The sequence below is a fragment of the Equus asinus genome, chromosome 5 (assembly GCF_041296235.1).
Source record: "Equus asinus isolate D_3611 breed Donkey chromosome 5, EquAss-T2T_v2, whole genome shotgun sequence".
Taxonomy (NCBI): Eukaryota; Metazoa; Chordata; class Mammalia; order Perissodactyla; family Equidae; genus Equus; species Equus asinus.
The window spans coordinates 105,688,138-105,710,663 of NC_091794.1; the positions used below are offsets into that span (position 1 = coordinate 105,688,138).

General features: G+C 55.0%; 1 protein-coding gene and 2 long non-coding RNA genes across 3 annotated transcripts; all 3 read left to right on the forward strand.

The window, feature by feature from the left end:
* Nucleotides 1-5,058: 5,058 nt before the first annotated feature.
* Nucleotides 5,059-13,507, forward strand: LOC139045370 (uncharacterized). The gene is made up of 2 exons (XR_011503641.1): nt 5,059-5,649; nt 13,252-13,507. It is a non-coding gene; the product is annotated as an uncharacterized lncRNA (long non-coding RNA).
* LOC139045371 (uncharacterized) lies at nt 6,862-10,973 on the forward strand. The gene is made up of 3 exons (XR_011503643.1): nt 6,862-6,985; nt 7,074-7,364; nt 10,729-10,973. It is a non-coding gene; the product is annotated as an uncharacterized lncRNA (long non-coding RNA).
* On the forward strand, nt 11,022-12,560 carry C5H1orf127 (chromosome 5 C1orf127 homolog). Its single transcript, XM_070511098.1, is given in 4 exon segments — nt 11,022-11,658; nt 11,661-11,801; nt 11,804-11,908; nt 11,911-12,560. Coding segments are annotated over 4 exon segments (831 nt in total). The 5' UTR covers nt 11,022-11,468; the 3' UTR covers nt 12,306-12,560.
* Nucleotides 13,508-22,526: the final 9,019 nt, after the last annotated feature.

Here is a 22,526-nt window from a genome sequence, read left to right on the forward strand (position 1 = left end):
TTTCATTTGCACACATGAATTTTACCCTACTTCCAAAAGCAAATTACAGGTTGGAAATCAGAATATATCAAAGAGGGGTGAAAAGGTTGGAGCAGAGTGATCGCTGTATAATGAAGTGTCCAGTGATAACATCCAGGCTGGGCCAAGAGAGCATCCACTTTGGGCCTGTGTTCATTCAGGTGCCTGGGGGGTGCAGGGGGACATCTCAGGCTGGGCTTCTCTCCAGAGACCATGGCTTCTGAGCCTCAAGACGTGGCTGGGCAGAGAGGTGGCAGTGGAGGTGTAATGTGGCGTGATTCTCCCACAGACGTTCGTGGGCACTGGCTGGGTGCCCGGTTCCACTGCGCTTTTTTGTCTGAGCAAATTGGGAGGAGGGAAGAGGTAGAGCTGGGAGTATGAAAGGCTCTGAACTAATGTTCTCGACTTCCCCTTGCAGCTGGCATGCGGGACAGTGGGAAGGACTGGGGTTATCACGAAAGCTGCGTTCTTTCTATCTGGATGGAAAAAGTTGCTAGTTTAATGCTCCTTCTTGACGGGGTAATGTCAAAGGATTATAGACTTCTAGCCCTAAAAGGACCTCAGATACAAGCAGGTGTGATGTCTCCATTTTAAAGATCAGGAAATGGAGGTTTCTTCCAAAGTGAGCTCCTCCGCTGCCTTGTGGGCTCCTTGAAGGCAGGTTTCTCTCTAGTCCTGTGGGAGCCTCTGTGAGCTAAAGAAAATTTGGATGGGTGGGTGGGGTTACAAATACAAATACCTACCGGGGCCAAACCTGCAGCAGAAACGAGTGTGCCAGACTGAGGAGGCAGTAAAGAATTGTACTCATGTCTTCATTTATTTAGCAAACACTTTTACGTCACTCGCCCTGTGCAGGCACTGTTGTAACCGCTTTACGAGTATTAACTCATTTCATGGTCATAGCGGTCCTGTGCCGTGGGTGCCATCGTCATCCCCATTCTACAGATGAGAGAACTAAGCAGAGAGAGACTAGGGGGTCTGCCCGAGGGCCCTCAGCTGCTAAGTGGCAGAACCAGGCTGCGAACCGGGAAAAGCGGCAGGAGCCGTGGCGAGTTGGAGCCAGCACAGCCTCCAGCCCAGCGCCCCGCAGAGGGGCAGCCTCTGCTCCACCACAGCCCCACGCGGCCAGATCCTCCAACTTTTCAAGAGATACTGGAAATCCACAATTGTACGTGAAATTTTAAAAAGTTGACTTTAATTTTGTAAACATTGTGTGGCTCAAAGAAAATGCTGTTTGGCCTGGGGGGTGCCAGTGTGTGACCCCTGCCAGAGAGGACGAGGAAGATGGGACCGAGGAGGAAAGAGGAGGGAGGGGAAGGGAGAGAACAGAAAAGGAAGAGTGAAAGGAGGAGTTTGGGGCAAACTTATGATAATCTTGCTTATGATAATCACCATTCATTCAACAAGCATTTATTAAGCACCTACTATATGCCAGGTGCTGTGCTGGTGCTAAGAGAACAGATTTGAATGAGATGTGGACCGTTGCCCCCGCAAGAGCTTATAGCTGTGTTCTCATCTTGTCTGAATTTTAAAATGAGAGAGCTGAGGCAGAAAGAGTCCCCCCACCATGGCTCAGAAGACCTGTGCTCCTCCAGCTCTGAGCCCGGCTCACTGCCACCTTGGGCAGATCGGCCGAGCCCTCGGATATGGCTTTGCTTCTTAAGGGTCAGGGGCCGAGTGGGCACGGCTTTCTCTGCCCACTTGCCTTTGCAGTGGCACAAGTGGCCACACCAAGCCTGGTGTTGGTCCTCCTAAGAATCGCAGGGCCCTACCCCAGCATCCCCAAGCACTGACACCAGGTACTTTGACATTCCAGCTGGTCGCTTCTCCCTCTGCACTGGGCCTGTAATTCTGGAAGCTGCCGCCAGGGGGACGGTGTTGTCAGTATTACCCGACACTGGGGCGAGTTGCTTAGAAAAGCAGGACCTGCTCCAGCCCAGGCTCCTGCTTTGTCTCCGATGACCTGCCTTTGAAGCCTGGAAGTCCAGCATTCTTCACCAAACGAAGTGTGGGAGCCTGCGGTGGCCCCACATCGCGGAACACAGATGCAGAGAGGTGGGCAACATGCACAGGGCAGAAGACGGGTCTCGGCTGCTCCAGCCCCCTCCCCGTTCCCTCCTTCCCCCACCTGAGAACCTCATCGAATTGACTGATTCATTCCTGGTGACTTCTGCAGCCGCTGCTTCCGTGTCTGCACCTTGAACTTGCATTAAGTTTTAATTAAAGCCGTTTCACCGGCCTTGCCCTTGGCTAAATGCAGCTGTGGGCACAGGGCACATAGATATTTAATACTCTGCCTCTCCCTGCTGAAGGCACAGGGTGCCCAAGGGTGTACCCGAGCCCTGCCCGCTTGCAGCGATCCACGAGCTCGCTTAAGTGTGCCCACAGGCCCTGAGCGGGAGGCCGCACAATAACTATTCATTGCCCTGGGTTAAGTGTGCCCAGGGGCACCTGTAAACTCAATGCAGTGATTAGCGATGGCTCCCAGTGAAGGCTGCCCGAGGTCCTGCTGAATGTCCTCGGCCCTAAATATAGCCTCCGTGTGCGGCCTTAAAGGGCACGGTGCGTTTTTGGCTGCACACTTGGTCACATCTTCTCTTCCTTCTTTAAGCAGAATTGTTCCCTCCGTCTTAAAGCCCAGCCTCTGGGGGCTTCCCTGCCTTCCTCCAGGTTGCAGGGGAGGGACAGGTGTGGGAACAGGGGGACAGCTTTGGTGGTGGCAAAGGGAAATGCTGAGTCCTCTTTATCCTCTCCCCAAACCTCAGGCATCTGCCCTGTTCTTTCCTCTTCACTCCCCAAGTGAAGGCAGCACCTCCAAAGACAAGGAAAGAGTGGGGCTCAGTCGAAGGGCTCCCCAAAGGCCGTCCTGAGCCTGCTGCCAGTGGGGGCTCTCGGGGCCAAAGGGCAGCAGAGCTGGGGAACTGAGACTGTTCCCCAGAAGCTGAGCCGGCTCACTTCTTTCTCCTCCTGGGAGCCCCTCTCTGTCCGTATGGAGGAGTGGGGGGCGTGGGCTTGGGCAGGGGGTTATTGTCAAGGTGAGTCTGTCCCTTCTGGCCTCAGTCTCCTCACCTTGTACAGGGGTGAGGGTTGGTCAGATGATCTCTGAGGGCCTTTGACGAGGGCTCTCCGAGGGTCCTTCTGCTGGTCTGTGATGCCCTCCTTGTGCTGAGACCTCCTTGCCCAGGTCTGGAGCAGATGCGAAGCGGGTTTTGGAGAAAGCAGAAAGAATTGAGAGAACAGCTGGGTGGAGGGTTGGCTGCTGCAGGAGCCTCAGGGAAGCTTCTCGCCCCCCCCCATCACCTTCCCCCTCATCTGTGAAATGGGGAGAATGGTGCCCCCCACGGGCTGGCTGCGAGGCTCAAGTGCAGTACGGTGGCCAACTGTCCCGGTTTGCCTGGGACTGGCCCGGTTTTGTCACTGAAAGTCCTGCATCGGGGCACCCCCTCAGTCCCTGGTAACCTGGGGTGAGTGGTCACTGTAAGTATGATGCCATTGGTGAGCGTGCCCGGCCCACAGAAGTGCTCTCTCTGCCTTTGCTTGTTGGATCTGGAAAGGAAAGGAAAAAGGCAAGGGAGAAATGGGTGAACTAGGGAGAAAGACAAGATGGGAGGATCTGGGGGGACAACTCTGATGGGACATGTGTCCTGCACACCCGCTCTCTGCCTCGCCAGCTGTGCCCAGGACCCCAGCTGCCCCCTTGGCCGGGCCCAGGGCGACAGCTGAGGCAACGACGTTTCCCTGGGTCTGTTGACACTCGAGTCCCAGAACATAAATGATTTTCTTGTCTTAATGAGCAAACAACCCGGCCTGCACCGCTCTCTCGCTGGCCTCCTGCTGGGTAATTGCCGGTGCTTCTGCGCTCAGGCAGAAATGTTTACTTACTCACCTTTGCTTACCGCTTGCCGGGAGACGTTGCTTCCTCTTTGTTCTTCAGTTCTGCCTGCCCCTGCCCCTGCCCCTGGGAAGCACCAGAGAACAGGTAGGTGAGGCAGGAGCAACTTTCTGGAAGGTTCTGCCAGGCCTGTGCTCTGGGACACTCCAAGGCAGGAGGTTTTGACTTCTCTTCTCCTCTGGAGAGTGTTGGTAGACAAGAGCCAAGCCTTCTGGGCCCGTGTCTTGGCAGCCGAAGCTGGAAGCTTCCCCGGTGCCCCAGGCAGAGGCCTGAGGCCGTCCCAGAGGGAAACTGAGGAAGAGTCCTCGGCTTTGGGTGGGAGGCTGGCAGGAGGCCTTCCCATGCTAAGATTCCCTCCTCGAAGTCTCCAGTGATGGGGACCTCATTCCTTTGCAAGGCCACCTTCCCATATTGCACAGCTGTTTACCCAAACTTTCCTTCTGCCGGTCCTAAGTGGTTCTCAGCAGCCTCCCGGAAGGAGCTGGTCCCTTTTCCATTTCACATCCCTTTGAAAATTTGAAGTCAGTGAGTTTTCCCTTTCTCAAGTTTCCTGAATTCCTCCTGCTAGTCCTCCTAGGATACAGGCCAGGGACTCCTGCCTGTTCTCTTGCCACCATCCAGACACCCACCTTTATTCAAGGCCCGATTGCCAACGTCCCACTGAAGTTTTGCGGATGGAATCAAGGATAGGATTCCAGTTGCACCTGGCCTGGGCGGAGAGTGGGTTGCCTGGCTGGCATTGCTAGTAGGTAACAGTGCCTTTATTCTTTCAGCTACGTGGTATGTACCTACTATGTGCCAAGCGCTCCTGCGAGGGGTCTGCTCCCCTAAAGCATAAGGGGCGCAAGTGCCCAGCTTGCCTTCTTCCCTGAGTGACCTGCTGCCCTGCCTCCTGGTCCTGCCCGTCTGCCCCTTGGCCGTGTCATCTTCCTGAGTGTCCCCTCAAGTGCACCTTCTCTTTGATCTCCTAGTGACCGTTTCTCCTGGGCCAGACTGTTTATTATGAATGTGTCCTGTTTCTCCAGACCCTGTGGCTGCTGTCCCTTCGAGGGGAGCTGGTGGCTTCTCTGCAAGATGCCAGCCTGATGGGACTGCATGTGGACATCAACACCGTCACTATCACCATCCCAAATCCAAGGCAAGACCTTCTTCAGAGGCGGGGGGTCAGTGGTGGGCAGCAGCCCTGCCAGGATGGGGGGGGGTCTCTAGGCATAGCACCCTCAGAGCTGCTCTTGGGAGTGGCTACGAGGCCCCGAAGAGCAGTTTGCCAACCTTCCAGTGCCAGTTCAAGTGTCCGCCTGCGAGACCGGACAGATTTAGGCAGGCGGCTTTGAAAATTGGGCTCCATTAGCGTAAAGTGCTCCACGCAGCCGACAAGCGGCTCCTGCAATCATGCATTCAGCTCGTCCTGATCCTGATCATGGTGGTGGCAGGAGCGTAATTACCATCTCTTTAAATAGCCCAAAGTTGCCGTGTAAGGGAAGATGGCTCACATGACATTTGCTCCGAGCTTGCTTCCTGCTAAAAATATCCCGGCTAAATAATATTTCCTCGTTGCATTGGAGCAACAGCCCTGACCTGGGCGCTGTGACACTTGGGGGTTTAGTCCAGTCTGAAGGAGGGAGGGGGCCCCCGTGGAGGGAGTTGCTTCCGGAAGGAGCAGTTTCAGAGGCCACAGGGGGACACTCCAGCCTTGCCCGCTGCTGAGCACACACGCGGAGCTCCTTCCACTCTGGCTGGTGAGTGGCTACTCTGCCTGTTCCTTGGAAGCTGTGTGCCACCGCTTAGGACCCAGGGGGGCCCCTAATGTCCACCCTTTCTGGCTTCATCTCTCTCTCTCGTCCCTTCTGTTTTCCTCCCTCCTCTGGGCACCTTATCCCCCTGGTCCCACACCATCTCTCCTCATCTAGCCCCAACCTTGGCCTTGCATTCCTGAATTGCTTGAGGCAATGAGACCTTTGCTCTTTCTGAAGGGAGAGTATGTGTGGAGTACGGACGGGGTACTGAATGTGAATGAAAAGTAGAGTCATCTCCCAGAGGCCTGCAAACCCAGGGTCTTCAGACTCCTGCAAGTTCCCCAGATGGTCTGAGAACAAAGACGGGAGAGTCTGCAGCCTTCACCAGGCTCTCCACGGCTTCCTGGTCTGACAGTGGTGGGGACCGCTGATCTAGACTCTGTATATGAGAACTATTTTGTTCAGCGTGGGGTGTGATACAGAGAGGCCCGGAATCTGGAAATCCACTTCCTACCTCCAGGGAATTTAAATTCGAAGGAAATCTGTATGCAAAGTTAGGTGGATCAAAGCTTCATCCTGTGTGGGTAGATCAGACTAAGACTTTACATTTGTGTAGAATTTTATCATGGACCAAATTCTATGATGGGGCTATGGTGAGTTTAGGGCGTTGGGGATGGCCTTGCCAAGGCCCCCAACATCTCTTCCCTTATTCTTGATGCTTGAAATCTCCTTATTCAGAGACAGATGCTTTCATTTAGCAACTGCAGCACTGGCTTAAAATGCCCCTGTGAGAGGGCTGACACAACGAAATTCTTGCTAAAGTGTAAACAACTGATATGAGCTTTATTTCTTAAGAGCAGCTTTGGTAATGGGCGGGGCACCAGGCGAGGTCATGGAAGCTGAAGACAATCTTGCCAGAGACATTTCACAGCTTCCCAGGGGCAGCCCTGCTCCTGGCAATTCCTCCATAGATGGCAGGATCCCCCAGGGTTTGGGGATGGCTTTTTTCTTCTCTTTTCATCAGTGCAGCCAAGTTCCAACTCAGACAGTGATACCAAACACCACATAGTCTCACATCACTGATTTGGAAAGTGTGCTGTGCCGGCCATGGGCGTGGCCCCTGGCTAAGGTCCTGCCACCACCCTTTTGTCCACATACCTGAGAAGTGTGTATTTTCCTGGGTCACATGCCCTTCCCCCTTCCAGTGTCGTCCCAGCCAGAGTCGGAGGTCTTTGTTCACCTCCCCAAGCAGAGATGGGATCTGGTCAAAAGCGGGTCCCACTTGGAGGAAAGCCTGAGCCTAAAATTCCTTTGGATCCACCAGTCCAGCATCTTCACGGTAACTGAAAACAGGGGCTCTGTGGTGGTCGATGTCCCAGTGGAGGCATTGGCTATGCTGCCGCTTCTGGAGGCCCCTTCTCCTTCAGGCCGCTGATGCCATGTGGAGTCAGAGAAGTGAAGAGCAGAACGGTGGGGCGGCTGAAAACGGACCTTTGCCACTGACGCCCCTGCGGCCTGGCACTCTTGACAGGGTAGCCCCATGGGACGACAGCCATCAGGCACAGGATGCACCCTGCCATGTGCACCAAATCCTCGCTGCCCCACAGCCATGCCAGGAGGCCCGAGGAGCCCCAGGAATGCAGGCTCTCTTTAGGGTGGCCCAGAGCCTGGAATTTACCAAAATGGCCGTCCCCACCGTCCTCTTCTTCCAGTGGCGGGTGAGTGAGTCACCATGAGGGTGTGCCTGCTGGTAACAGGCACATGCCACACGAACCCTCTTTCCCTGGCCTTGTGGTTCTTTTTCCTGTGACAAGCCTTCCCTTTCTGGCCCTGACGGGTCCCACACCCAACCGCATAAGCGTTGGTGTCAGGCATACCGGGTGGAACTGGCACAGGAACAGGAGTGGCCTGGGAGATAAGTGGGAACTTAGCCACTGGCTCTGGAGTCAAACTGCCAGGGGAGGGACCGCCCGGGACTGAGGGCACATCAGCTTCCTAGCTAGCCGCAGGACCTTGACGCGTCACTTAACCCGCCGAGCCTCAGTTTTTTCCTCTGCAAAATGGGAATATTGATACCTGTGGAGAGGACTGGCGATGACGGCAATTAGATAGCAGCGTCCACGGCACGAGATGAGCCCCTTCCGTGTTGATCCGCCCAGCTCTCTGTGTGGCCTCCAGTTCTCAGGTCCCTTACTAGACGGATTAGGCTCCTTGGCAAAGAGTACCACACGACGCAACTTACTTCTTAACCCAAGGCAAACCCTCTTCTAAACGTGGTGTGTGTCCTCCATGCCAGGATGCTGGGTTTCCAGTCTTGAAAGGGGTTTTCAGTGAAAGCCCGGCTACCAGACAACCCGGTATTCGCAAAACCACCAGGAGCAAAACCCCTTGAAATACAGCGTAAGGAAATACACATAATTCACAAATGATGTCGATCACTTTCATCTTAGACTTCCTAACTGTCCTCAATAGAAGACAGACGCGAAGGAGATTTAACTCAGATGTTAACAGTGCAGGAATGCCCCGCTACCAGGATATGATGTTTCGGTGCCGCATAAAAATGTAATTATAGTCAGAACTATATTTAAAGATTAAAAGGGGGGACTGCCTACCACATCTAGCCCCAAATTCAGAATTAGCAACAAAGGAAAAAGGCAGGATGGGGGATGAGTTCTAACAGTCTGCTAAAAATGGAAATGTTTTTGAAAGTTTTTACACATTTCGGCTGTTTTATTTTAACGGTTTCCTGCAGTGATGACATTGATTTTGGAAAGGGAGGGCTAGAACTTTATCCAACAAATATTCACTTAGCACTTGCTGAGTGGGAGGCTCTGAGGGAGGCTCGGGAGGGACCAGAGGCTACCAGATTCGGTCCTTGCTCTCAAGCACCGTCCCATCTGGAAGGGGAGAGAAGGATGGCCAGAGACTGATAATGGAGGGTAGGAGGGCTCAGGGGAGATGCCGAGGAGCAGGTGGCTTTTGTTCTGGGCTTTGAAGAGAGGGAAGGTCCCTGATAGGGGCATAGTAAATGAAATACAAAAATAGCTCAGCAATAGCAGTAAGAACATCGTAGGAAGACTTTCTGGCCTCTCTGGGAAGATTTACATGGGGAAAGAATGTTCTCTTTCTCGTTTTATTAATTTCACATCAGCAGTGGAATGAATCTCTTCCCTCCCCGGTTCCCAGCACACCTTCCCTGCATCACCCCCTGCAGCTTCCAGGTCTTTCTATTCTTATTATAGTTCTTGGCTCACGCCCCTGTCTCTCCCTCTAGCCTGTGAATTCCTTGCGATCAGGGTCTGTGTCCTGTTCAGCATTTTATTCTTCATGGGCTTTATCAGACTGCCTTGCCCTTGGTAAGCACTTCATAAATGCCCATTGGACTGAATTTTCACTAGGAATTTTTTTTTTTTTTTACAGATTTTATTTTTTTTTCCTTTTTCTCCCCAAAGCCCCCTGGTACATAGTTGTATATTCTTCGTTGTGGGTCCTTCTAGTTGTGGCATGTGGGATGCTGCCTCAGCGTGGTTTGATGAGCAGTGCCATGTCCGCGCCCAGGATTCGAACCAACGAAACACTGGGCCGCCTGCAGCGGAGCGTGCGAACTTAACCACTCGGCCACGGGGCCAGCCCCTTCACTAGGAATTTTTTAAAAATGTTTGAAATGACAAAGAACATTTCTCTGTGTAAATACGTGACTAATATGCCGGGACATTAATGCACCAGGATTGCCTAAGCACTTGGTGGTTACAGATTATTTTTTTAAATCACCTCCTTCCTCTCCAAAAAATCCTTAGATACTTTAGGAGGAATCCTAATTATTTAAGATTGGAGATGTCAAGAATAGTGGAGGCAATGGAGTGTCCAGAAACCAAGAGGTTTAACATAAGCATTTCAATTTTTTTTTTTTTTAAGATTGGCACCTGAGCTAATAACTGTTGCCAATCTTTTTTTTTCCTTTTCTGCTTTTTCTTCCCAAGCCCCCCCAGTATATAGTTGTATATTTTTTTAGTTGTGGGTCTTTCTAGTTGTGGCATGTGGGACACCACGTCACCGTGGCCTGATGAGCTGTGCCACATCTGCACCCAGGATCCGAACCAGTGAAACCCTGGGCCGCCAAAGTGAAGCGTGCAAACTTAACCACTTGGCCACGGGGCTGGCCCCTGTTTCACATTTTAAAGCAAGAGTTGCTGATGAAAATGCATCTTGGGGTCAGGCAAGGAGTGTATATGAAGGAAGGGAAGAAAACCCCTTGCCCTAAGTGTAGAATGATAAAGGCCGTGAAGCTCAGTGCAGGAGATGATAGGGAGTGGTGGAGACTCTGGTGAATTGGCAGCCATCAGACCCCTTTAAAGAGACCCCCTAGCTCGCTTAGCCAGAACTAATTCCTGCCTTGTAAAGAGGCAGGCCAGCGTGGCCAAATCCTCTGATTTTCCAGGAGAAGTTGGTTATAAAATTTTGTCAGTTAATTTAAAAAATATTTAAAACTCTCTGCAGGCCAAACTAAACATGTCTAAGAGCTGTGTTTGACTCATGAACCGGAATTTGCCAGCTCTAACCTAGCGGTCCTCAACCGGGAGCATATTTTTGCTTCCCAGGGGACATTTAGCAACGTCTGGAGACGGTTTTGATTGTCATAACTCAGGAGGATGCTACTGGCATCTGGTGGGTACAGGCCAGGGGTGCTGCTAAACATCCGACAGTGCCCAGGAGCCCTCTCCCACACACGACAAAGAATGATCTGGCCCAGAATGTCACCAGTGTCAAGGGCGAGACTGGTTCTGTGTGCTTCCTGGCGCTGGGCTGACGTATTTGGCCTCAAAATAGGGAACGGCTCAAAGCTGAAACTAGCCGGGAGTCAGGCCCAGGCACTCTTTAAAGAAAACCTGAAAATCTGTGATTCAATTTCAGAAACAGATTTTGGTGCCCACATATTCTCAAAAAGGACCCCAGGTCAAAGGTCTGTGAAATTCGGCCAATGAAGACAGTTCCCTGCCCAGGGCATGCACGACCCCTCCAGCAGGGTGTCAGAGGATTGTGCTTCTTTAGGAGCAGAGCTGACCTCTGCTTCCTTTCTCGAAGGTTCGGGAAGGGAGTTGCCTGTCTCAGTGGCTATGCCGAGGACCATTCCATCCCACCATCCCCAGGACCAGAGACCCCTCCAGCAGGACGCCATCTGCTGCCTCTTCCCAGTTCCAGGCTGCAGGATCAGCTGCCTCGGGAGCCTCCGGGAAGGGCTTTCTCAGAGCTCCGCTCGCCAGCCTTTCGATGGGCTGGCCAATGCAAGTCCGCCTGTGGTTTCCTCTGAAGGGCCCATCCCAAGAGGCCTTGGAGGACCCTCTTACCCCCATTCTTCCAGAGGGAACCCCGCTCTGACCTCTGGCCATGTCTCCTCCTCCTCCAATTCAGAACACTCCCCAGAGAAAGCTGGGGCCCCCCAGAGCTCCTATCTGAGGGCAGCCCCCCTGCCAGCTGTCCTGCATGGCTCACAGCCTCCCAGGGCCTTGAGACTCAGCAAAAGGAGGCAGCAGGGAGAGTCAGTGGCTGTGCACACAAACAGAGAGTAGGAAACTGAGGCATGCCTCAAAGGACTTGTGTCTGGAGCCTGGGGGCCAGCCTGGAGAACCAGCTGGAGGTCACAGCTCCCACAGGCCCTCCTCTGGGCTGCCATCCTCAGGGCAGCTGAAACCCACATCCTCCTATTTCTGATGCTTTTTCTCTCTCCACTCCTCTCTCCCTGAAGACGGAGTTTGGGCCATTCCTGCAAACAGCCAAACCTCTGGAAGAAGCAGGGAAGCTACCATCTCCCTTTTCCCAGAGCAATGCAGGATCAGCGTGGTCCCCAGGTTCCCCCGGGGGAAGCGGGGTTATCTAGACACCTCTCCTTCAGCTGCACTGTCCTCAGAGTCCTAGGAGTTGTCGAGGCTAGCCCTGGGTTCCCGCCAGTCATCCCTGCCCCCATGGTCCTCACTGTGCATTTGTCCTCAGATGTCTCCTCTCCTCCACCTCCTCTCTGGGGTCTGAACAGTCCACAGCACTCCTGGTCTCAGGGTCCTCTGTCACCCTAACTGACTGTTTAGGAACTATAAGGCCCGAGCAGGACCCCGCTCAGCCACCAGGAAGTCCCCTCCAGCTGGGAGGGCTGTCAGTGGGCTGTGACTGCAACCGAGTCCACGCAGGGGGCCAGGCCAGGCCGGCAAGGAGGTCCTGCCTTTGACAAGGCCCTCGCTGACCACTCTGGCTGAAGAGGCATTGGGTTCCCACTGTCCCCTAAAGAGCCCCAGGAAACACTCTTCACAATGGGGGCTGCGGGGCCACCCCAGAGGGGTCCTGGCCTTCCTGGGAAGGGGGCCGCAGGGGCCCTGGACCCATCATCCCCAGAAACAACTCAGGACATGGAGGGGCCAGGACTTGCTCTCCTGCTGGGGAAGCTTGTCGTAGTCACTGCCCCATGGCAAATACCTCCAAGGGGTGGTGGCAGCAGCCAGACCCGTACCTGTCTGAGGGCCTTGGGACTCGAGCCCGTGGGGAGAAACAGAGTGGGACCAGCACTTCCTCTGCCAGCTCTTACTGCTGAGCAGCTGCTGGCAGAAGGCAGTTGCCTGACAGCCCTTCTGGAGAGCCCTCTGGCCTCCACCTCCAGGAAGCCTGCAGCCTGACCTGTGGGAGGGTCAGCTAGAGTCCGAGGCCCAGAGTCAGCCCCAAGCTGACCATGGGAACAGGATGAGTGGGGGGCTGCTTATGCATCCAGCAAATGCTGACCCCATGGGCTCCTGTGGACATTTCCTCGCCTGGCCTGGCCAGGGGACATCCCCACAGGAGCAGCTGACAGAGTCCACGTTAGCCACCACCCCTGAAAGTCCCCGGCCTCCTGAGCTTCAGAATGTCTGGAGGGGCTTCTGAGAGAACGCCTCGCCAGGGTGAGTCATGGGAGTACCCCAGGGGACACCAGGCACAAAGGAGTGGGGAGGGTGGTGTCTTGGCATCCTTCCCGTCAGCCTGGACCTCCCCTGAGTGCAGGATAACACCCCTTGGCCTCTCCCTGCCAGCCCAGTGTCTGCGTGCTTGTCCTCTTGCTGTTAAATGTGGTGAGGCAATGGGGGGTGAGGGGGTGAGGGGCAGGGTGCAGGCTCTGCAGCCAGGCTGCTGTGGTCCAAGTCCTATCCCACCACTCTTTAGCTGTGTGACCTTGGGCAAGGCACTAACCTCTCTGTGCCTCAGTTTCCTGATCAGTCAAATGGGAGGATGATAATCATTCCTGCCTGATGGGCTGTGGAGGGGTAAGTGAGGAAATGAATATAGAGCCTTTAGCACAGGGCCGGGCACACAGCATATGCTCAGAACCTGTGAGTTGTACTTGAGGTTATTGCTGCTATCGAGGCAAATCAGAGCAGCCCAATTCTTGGGCTCCCAGGAGAGCATGGAAGGCACAGTTCAAACATCTTGCGAGGGGGGTGGTAAGATTGTATGACGTGAGACGCCGCTACCCCAGGCCCCAGGGGGCCATGACCCCAAGTCTCTAAAGGACCCCGTGGGAGGAGAATGAGGAGTGTTACTGTTTTGCCTTCATGACTCACCACTCCCTTCCTCTGGTTCCCATGGCAGCAGCTGGTACCCTGCTGGCCTGGACTGCTCCAGTGACCCCTGTTGTCCCTGGGGGGACATCAGCGCTCCTAGGCACCCTGGCCCAGAAGCCCAGCCATGGTCTGAGCCAGAGCAGCACCTGGTGCTTCCCTGGAAGGATGGCACCCCCGCCCCTCCGGGCCAGCCCATCACTGGAAGTGGGATTTGAAACACAGCCAAGGAGAGGAGGCCGTCGGCAACGCCCGGAATGCGAAACAAATAAATAAATAAATAATCAGGGTTGTCTTGGCTGATAAATGGTCTCTACCTCGAGGACGACTTCTCCCCCCTGCCGCCCCCTCCTTCCTCCTTCTCCGGGCAGATCCATCCCGGGCAAGAGCTTAATAGCCCCATTTAAGGCTTTTCCTTTTCACCACGGAATTGAGCTGCTCCTGCCATTACGAGGTTTTCAGCTTCTCTCTGAAATCAAATTACTGACTCCATTTAATTTTTTAAAAGCTCCGATGATTTCCCTTCTTGAATCAGAGCCGTGACTCCAAGGCCAGCCCCCCACCCTGCCAGGCAGTTCCCCTGCGGGCGGCCACTGCCCGGGGATGACGGCACCCATGCCAGGGCAAGCCTGACACCTAGAGGGGAAGGCAGCAGAAGGAGGGCCAACCTCATGGCCGCTGCCCAGGACACCTGGCTGGGTGGCCCGGACTGCAGAGGAAAGAAGGCCTTGGCCTCCCCTGGGCCTGGATCAGCTCACAGGAGCCCATGGCATCGGGGCTAGAAGTTCTTCTAGCTGGTGGGGAAGGCGGTTAGAGCCCAGCACTGATGTGGTGGGCTCATTGTTGGCTGGTTCCCCAGACCCCCAGTTGCCTTCCCGTAGTGCATATCCTGGACCCCATCATTTGACAAATGTTTATGGAGGGCATCCTCTGTGCCAGACACTGTTCCAGCTCTGGGGGTGTGGGGGGAGACGGTGAATTGGACAGAGAAAGACCCTGGGGCAGGAGCGAAAGGTCTAGTGTACACGGGTGCAAGCGTGTGCACGTGTGTGAAGGGGGGACAGATACTGACAATAAACAATTGACAATGACAATTTCAGGTAACGCCAAGTGCTCTGAAGAGAGCCAAACCTGCAACTTGAGTGGTGGGCTGCTTTGGGTGGGACGGTCGGGGCAGCCCTTCTGAGAAGTAAACCTGGAAAGAACTGGGGACGCCATCCAGGCAGAGGGACAGCAAGTGCAAGGGCCCTGAGCAGGGTTGAAGGGACAGAAAGGAGGCCAGTGGTGAAGCTGGTGGAGTGAGCGGAGGGCGTGGATGGGAGGAGGGGCCTGCAGGGCTGTAGGCCAAGGCAGGAGGCCAGATTTTATTCTGGCTTTAAAAAGCGGGCTGGAGAGTGGACATCAGAGAGGCAACAGCAGCAGCAAGGGGATGGGGAGCTCTGGGCAAGAGAGGCCAACACGTCCCACTGGAAAGGAAGGTGACTCTCAGGGCCCCTCTTGGGGCTTCTTGGGGGGCTTGAGCCTCTCCCACTCCGCCTCCAGGTGACTCGGTGGAGACGGCTGCCGGTGAGGTTTGAGTCCTGCCACATCTTCTATCCCACACACTGGCCTGCAGTGTTTCTGCCAGGAATCAGTCCCCGTCTCTGTCTCTCCGTCTCTCCTCCAGCCACCCCCTGCCCATCCACCTCTTCCCTTTCTCCATCTCTGCAGAGTCACCCAGCCTTGGCACCTCACAGACTAGGGGTACAGACACCCGAGAAAGTCCTGTAAACCGAGGCTGACCCTTTACCAAGTCCTCCTCCGATTTAACCACCCTGCACCCTTGGAGACGAGACAAAGGGAATGGAGTTAATGAAATCGCCAGCCTTTACCTGGCATAACTGGCTCTTCGCCCTCCAGGCGGGCGGCGATTTGCAGGCGGAGAGGGTCTGGGCATTAGCCGTTCTGGGCACTCTTCCCAGCCCAGTGCGCTGTGCCGCTGGACAAACCACTTCCCTTCTCTTCCTTCCCCTTGCTCCGCTCCGCACCGACTCAACAGCAGGACAGTTGCGTTTAATTAGAAAATGCTGGGACTTCTGGGGAGGTCTCCTGTTCTCCCTCAAGACAGGACAACCCCAGATCTGTGACCAGGGCTCTGGGTCTGCCAGCAGGGCCTGGGTGTCACCTGTGCCTGATCCCGGGGCTGTGCGGGCACATGTGTGAGTGTTTTCCCTGCCTTGGGGACCTCCAGTTTTTCTGAGCCCTCCCAGGTCCTACAGTCATTTGTTTATGGCTGACGGCTGAGAGCTGACATGTCTGTGCTCAGTGAAATCCTGGCAGGGAGCAGCTCCTCGCGTCGGGGTCAGCACCCTGCTGGGCGGGCTATCAGACAAGCTGGTATTTGGGTGGCTCCCCACCCTCAGCAGCCTGGAGCTCCATCTTTTTTCCTCCGTGACTCTGTGCATAAAGCCTAGGGTCTGTGATGCATTTATTGTCTTTCTCTCCTGTTACCTGGAGCAGCCAGTGCTCCAGTTTCCCTTTGGGGTTTTGCTCCTTGAACCGGTTTTGACATCCCGCAACATCCAGGCTCATTGTTTTCCCTTGCTGAAGGTCTTGAATTCCCAGATTTTAGATGCAGGCTTCTTCCATCACAACACGCTCTTCCAGCCTCAGCTGTAAGTCTCCATCGGGTATTTGAATGTTACTTAAACTGGAATTAGAGTCATCAGCTTAGTAATCCTCCAAATTACTGCATAACCAGAGACAGAGTGTGGTGGGAAGAGCTGCCTCTGGGTGTCCTGCCCAAGCTGTGTGATCTTGAGCAAGTCAGTTCACTTCTCTGAGCCTCTGCTTCAGCATCAGGCTATTTGGAAACAGGAGCAGATGGTCAGACAACCTCCACTCTAGGGTAACGTGACCATCCGTGAAGATGGTGTTTCTAATGCAGTTCTGCGGGAACCCATCACCCCGAGGATCCATCTTCCCCGGCTCAGCCCACTTCCCGATACCTCTGTGGCTCACAGGTCTGGTCTCTGGGGCTTGGGGCTGCCAGAGACATCAGACCAAGACAGTGGGGGGACAAGATAGGAGGATATAGACAGATGCTCGTTCCCATGTAGCTGGCTAAAGTCCTCACCTACTTGCTCCACAGGTGACCTCCCACCAGCTCCTCCTTCCTCTCCCAAGTCCCAGGCTGAGCTGTCCCACATCCCAGATCTCAAAGCTCTCAGAACGGTGGTTCTCAAAGTGGGGTCCTTGGACCAGCAGCATCAGCATCGCCGAGAACTGGTTAAAAATGCAAATTCTTGGGCTTCATCCCAGACCTACAGATCCAGAAACTCAGGGGGTGGGTTTTAATCCCAGCCGTCTGTGCTTTAACAAGCCCTCCAGGTGATTCTGATGCACACGGAGGCTGAGGACCACTCCCCGGGGGAATCTGTGCCGGGATACCCCTCTAAGTCAGAGGCTTCTTCTGCCTCCATAATAATGGCCACACTTGGCACCCTACATCTTCCAAGTGCTTTCCACCTCCAGCTGCCCACTGCAACTAGCACCATCCCTCTGAGGAGAGAAGGAATCATTCTTCCATTTTACACACGAGGAAACTGAGGCTCAGGGCCTCGCCCAAGGTCATGGACGGCAGAACCAGGTCTCCATCTGGCCTCCTCATTCCAAGGCAGGGGTTCTTTCCTGGCTACCTTGTGGTTTCCCGGGCTTCTTAGACCAAAGGAATAAACACATTCCCACCCACCAGAAAAGAAATCCCCGCTTCCAGCCCTCTCTCCCCAATTTCCAGTTGCAATCCCAGGAGAGAGCATCCAGGAAACATAAATTTTGCTGGCGGCTGAGTAAGAGCTCTGAAAGGAGTTACACGTCAGGGAGATGGGACTTTATTTCTCAATGAAATAGCCTTTTTATGGTTGGAATAAAAGTGCCAGCGGGAGCCTAATGCCAGGAAGTAGCGAGCACGTTTGATAAACTCCTTCAGCGGGGGGCGGGGCTGCTCGGGAGGGGGCGGCCGGAAAGAGCGGTCAGCACGTGCCCACATGCGTGTTTAAGGTTAGAGCGGGGAAGATCCTGGGGTCCTTCTCGTGGACCTCGCCGCTGGAGAAGGGCTGACCCCCTACCGTGCGAACGTCTCCGCTCGGCCACCGGGTCCCGGGAGCGGGGCTGCAGTGCAGAGAGCGGGCAGCAGGGGGCAGCATAACCCACCGTTCCAGCGCGGGCGAGTGGGCGCCGCGGGGGGCCGCGGGCTGGGGGGGGGTCTCTGTGGCTCAGCCTGCAGAGGGGGTCAACAGTAATCCACTCCCTTGGACCTCTTCTGCTCGCTTCAGCCCTTCGCATCCCCAGGCCCTTCTCAGCAAGGACAGTTTGTCATCCTTACCGGGGCTGTAGCTCTGCCAATCCAAATCTTTATGGGGGTGGGGGTAAGTGGGGGTGACGGCTCCTCCATCCCCTTGCCTACCCTCTGACGGGTTTCTCCAAACTTCTCCAGGCTTGGCTTTGGACCTGATTAACCCCCTTGGCTTCATCTGAGGGGCCTCTTGAGGGGACTCAGTGTGTGTGTGTGTGTGTGTGTGTGTGTAGGGGGTCGCTTTTGTGGAGGGGAGCCCGCAGCCTTCATGGTCACCGGGGGCAGGAGAAAACCCTGAAGGACAAAGAGAAAGCGAGGAAACCTCATTTGAGAATGTGTGTGATTGGCAGGTTTACGGCCTGGGGAAGGTGCGTGGTATTCTGCACAATCAAGTCATTTTTAAAAATAATCTCCCTGCTTAAGTCGTACACGCTGCTAATTGCATTTTAATAAGTCTCTTAAAATCTTGCCATATTTTTTAATATCCTAATATTAGGTAAGTGATTGCGGGGGACACTGGAGGGCACGGGGAGTTTATATAATGGAGGGAGGGCTGTAATGACGCTGGGGGTGGCGGCGGCACAAGTGGCCTGTGATGTGTGTGTGGGTCTGTGTCTGTATGACGTGTGATGGGGGCGTGAGTGTGCCCGTGCTGAGTGTATATGATGTGTGACTGTCTGTAGACCAGGCTTCCCCTCTGACCCAGCCCATCCTATCCCAAGGATGAGGGTCCTGAGCCCACACAGGGGATGTGACTTGTCCAAGGCCAGGCAGCAAGAGGGAGACCCAAGGGGGAGCTCCCACCCCAGTCTTGTGAGAGCAAGAGAAGAACCAGCTTTGCACCATCCCTGTCACGGCATCCTTGCACACGCACTGCTTGTTCTACCCTAACTGCTCAGTGCCATGGGGAGGGAAGAAGTGGGGAGCTTCTGATGGGAGCTCCGTGGGTATGCCGTACCAAGGAAGTGGCAGAGCTGGGATTTGAACCTGAGTCAGCTCCCGCACCTCGGGGAGGCTCTTAACTCGATTGACAGAAGGCTGAGCTGGGCTCCAAGCACTTCCCACCTCTCCAAGGGTCCAGGGCCAGTGAGGACCATGTTGTGAACAGCAGGGGAGACTGGCAGAGGCCAGGAAGTAGATGGTGGGTGGCTGTGGTCTCTTTCCCTCCCAACCCCTGTGTTACTACAGGGCGGGGCCCCAAGGCCAAGGGCAACATGGCACCTTCTCCTGCGTCCCCAGAGGTCAGAGGCCAGGGAGGGCCATGGCTGAGGTTGTCAGGCCTTGGACTTTAGTGAGCTCTGGACTTACGGGGGCCCCCTGAGACCCCCACTGGCCTTGGCCTTCGTCCTTCCTCCTCCTCGCTGCACGCCGCGGCCGGGTGGGAGGCACATGTTGAGAGAACTTCTGAACAGGAAGTCAGCGTCCAGGTCGTCCGCAGTCCCTTTTCATGTGGTTTCTTTAATCCCCCGGGCTGGGTTTCAGAAGCGTTTTACAGTTTCAGTTTTACAAAGCTATGCTCCCTTTAATGTTGGCGTTTTTCAGGAGGTGGGGGTGGGGAGCAGCTTCAGTCAAAACATGTGTGTTTTACATCAGCCAGCTGCGGACCGTGCAGCCCGGGAGGACAGGCGGCAATGTGGCCTCCAGGCTCGGCCGCGTGGGTGCAGATGGCCGGACAGTCAGCCCGGCTGAGCCCTTGAGCCCCACTGGCCTCGCCTCCTCTACCCCACCTCCCTGCCTGCTTCCTTCTCTCCTGTCTGGGTCTCCGTGGAGTTCGCCACAGCCAATGGGGCCAGGGCACCCCACTTCCAGCCCCCTAACCACCCGGTGTCCCCCTCTCGTTGATGCTGGTCATTGTGCCAGCTCACGCTTCCCAGACACGGGCATGCTGATGTGCCATACCCTCCAACCACCTGTGTTTTACTTAGTATTTTCCCTTAAGCCAGTGCACTTTTTTCACTTACGTAGACACTACCTAAGCAAAAATATCCTTGAAATTGTGAGTTTGATGTGCTAGTTACATCTATCTGATCTAATACACAATAAACACATCTACAGCTACTAAAATAAAAAGGAAAGGCTACGTACCACCTAAAATTGTCCTGCCAGCCGTGCGTGCTTCAGGAAATCCTGTGTTCTATGACCCCCTTCGCTGGGAGAGAAGACACAGGTCTCGAGGTGAGGCGATCCATCTGCGGTCCTGGGGTTGGTGAGATTCCCAGCAGTCAGTGTGTCTCCGAGGCCAGGCTTCGTCCTGCTGCAGTATATCTTCTCTAGGGTGGGCTATGTGGCTTTAGAGTTTCAGGGTATGGAGGAGCCACCTGAGGCCTCTGAGCTCACCGAGGAGAGGGCTGAGTTCCTTGGCAGTGTGGTTGAGTGGAGAGAACATAAGCTTTGGAATAGTCAGACCTGGGTCCGAGTCATGGCTGCCTTCCCTCCCAAGTGTGTGACAGTGGGAGAGCCTCGATCTCCCCATCTGTGGAATGGGGACACCTGCACACGAGGGTCAGACATGTCTGGGACGTGTACCCACACGCCTGCACACTCAGCGGTCATCCCTGAGCACTCGGGACCTGGTTCTTACCCACTTTGCTCCTGTATCCAGCCGTGCCCCACCACCTCTCCTCCCTAACTCACCAGAGGCAGCAAGATGTCCCCAAGGAGAGGACCAGGAGTGAGGGGCATGCCCTTGAGGGGCTCACAGACCCTCCTGCCCCGTGTACTGAGTGGTGTGAGTATAGAACAAGCAATGTGTGTGCAAGGATGCTGTGACCCAGGCACACGGCGCAGCCAGCTCCTGTGCCAGGAGAAGGAGGTGGACAAACATGGCTCATTCTCTCTCTCGGAGGTGGGGTGGCTGGGAGACTCCAGGGGCGGTTTGGACAGGGTGTAGGGCTAGGACATGGGTTTATGCTGCCCGGGCAATATGGGGTCTGCGTTGCAGAAGCCACGCCTCCGGGACGGTAGATGCCCTAACTCCGCTGGCCCCAGAGCTTTGCTGCTGTCTCATGGCCTTCAGTTGCTTGAGGAAGGGTCTGCAGGCTCTGCAGGCCTGGCCAGGGGAAGGGCCTGGCGGTGTCCCAGATGTGGCTTTGCCTCCATTATGGCTGGGGGCGGGGGTGCCCTGAGCATGTTACCTCTGGTCTGGGCTGCCATTCTCCAGCCACAGAGGTCAGTGGTCAAGGCCAGTGATCCTGCCTTCCCCCCAGGCCAGGGGTTGTTACCGGGGGTGTAGGAAAGAGGAGGAAGCAGAGTTCAGGCCAGAGGACAAGGGACCAGCGCTGGGCAGCTGGTTCTCCTCCCTCTGTCCTGGGAGTGGTGAAGAGACCCCGCAGAACTTAGTAGTAATGATGACGATGATGCTGGCTGACATGGCCCGAGCATTTTCTATGTGCCAGACACGGTGCTAAGCATTTTACGCACATCATTTCATTCCATCTGCTCTGGGATACATGCTAGGAGGGCACCTAGAAAAGTGCCTGGCACACAGTAGGCCCTCAACACATACTCGTTGAATTAAAGAGACTTAGAGAGGTGGAGCCATTCCCTCGGCTCCCAACCACCGTGCTTGTACCTGGTTTATTCCTAAGGACTGACCACTCATGGTGGATGCCCAGCCACTGGCAGAAGAGAGATTCGGGGCAGCAACTTCCCCCAAGTCTTTACGTACCACACCCACCCCCTCTTCTCAAGGGAGGCTGTCGCTGTCCGTTTTGCGTCTGTCTGTGGGAGGGCAGATGCCCTAGGATGGAGAGTGCTTCCTCTTCTCACCCCCCAAGCCACCCAGGGGAGAAGCGCCCTTGCCTGGGGCCTCTTCTGCTCCCCTTGGGGCAGCGAAGGGCTGAGCCTGGCCGGGCTGCAGCTGTGTGGGGCCCAGGGAAGAGGGAATCAAAGGCAGCCATGTGGGCCCCGCTTTCATCTCCCAGCTTCAAAGAGGTGCAAACAAACTCTGTCCCCGTGCCAGGCGCAGCTCCCTCCTCGAGGCCCCAGCCTGCTCTTCCCCTCCCCCCTCCTGCTCCTTCCCGGAAAGCCAGCAGTGTCTCAGTCCCGGGGGCGCCCCAGCAGGGCTCAACTTCTGGCTGTGCAGGAGGAAAAGGGAGGCTCTGCCAGGCCGAGGGAAGGAAGGGGCTGGGACCCTCACACCTGTAGGTGTTCCCACCGTGGGCCGGGCCGGTACTCCTCCTCCTGCCGTCTGATCTCTATAGAACCTTCCAGTCTGAGCTGCGCTGCTCAGTACGATGGCCGCATGTGGCTGTGGAGCACGGGATATGTGGCTAGTCGGAAGGGAGCTGTCCTGGCACAGTAAGATACACATGGGATTTCTCAGACCCACTGTGAACAAAAGAATGTAAAATATCTCATTCATCATTTTTACGTTGATTATGTGCTGAAATGATAATATTTTGGAACTACTGGGTTCAAAAAGTGTGTTATTAAAATTAATTTTACTTGTTACTTTTTACTCCTTTAAACGTGGCTACTAGATTTAAAATTACATACGTGGCTCACTTTATTTTGTTTGGACCCTTCTGCTCCAGACCACGTTCCCATTTTGCAGCAGAGGGGCCTGAGGCTCAGAGGGGCATTGGCACGTGACTCCCAGCTGGTGCTCAGTAAAAACCTATGGAATGAATGAGTGAATAAGTGAATGCCCAGTGCTGGCTTCGGGGGAGGCGTAGATGAACCGTGTCCCCGTTCCTGCCCTCAAGGAGCTCCCAGTGCAGAGTCTAGTCCAGTCGGGGGAGGGGCAGTGGTGGAATCAGAGACCCCGTTTCTCTGGGGGGCCTGAGCCTCTGAACAGAGGGCAGAGGAGGAGGCTCGTGGACCCAGATCCTTGCCTCACTACTTCGCAGTTGTGTGACCTTGACTCAGTTACTTAACCTCCTCTCGCCTCAGCTTCCTCATCTGTAAAATGGGGCTGATGATGATAATCATAATAGCAGCTCCTTCATGGGGTTGCTGGGAGGAATAAAGGA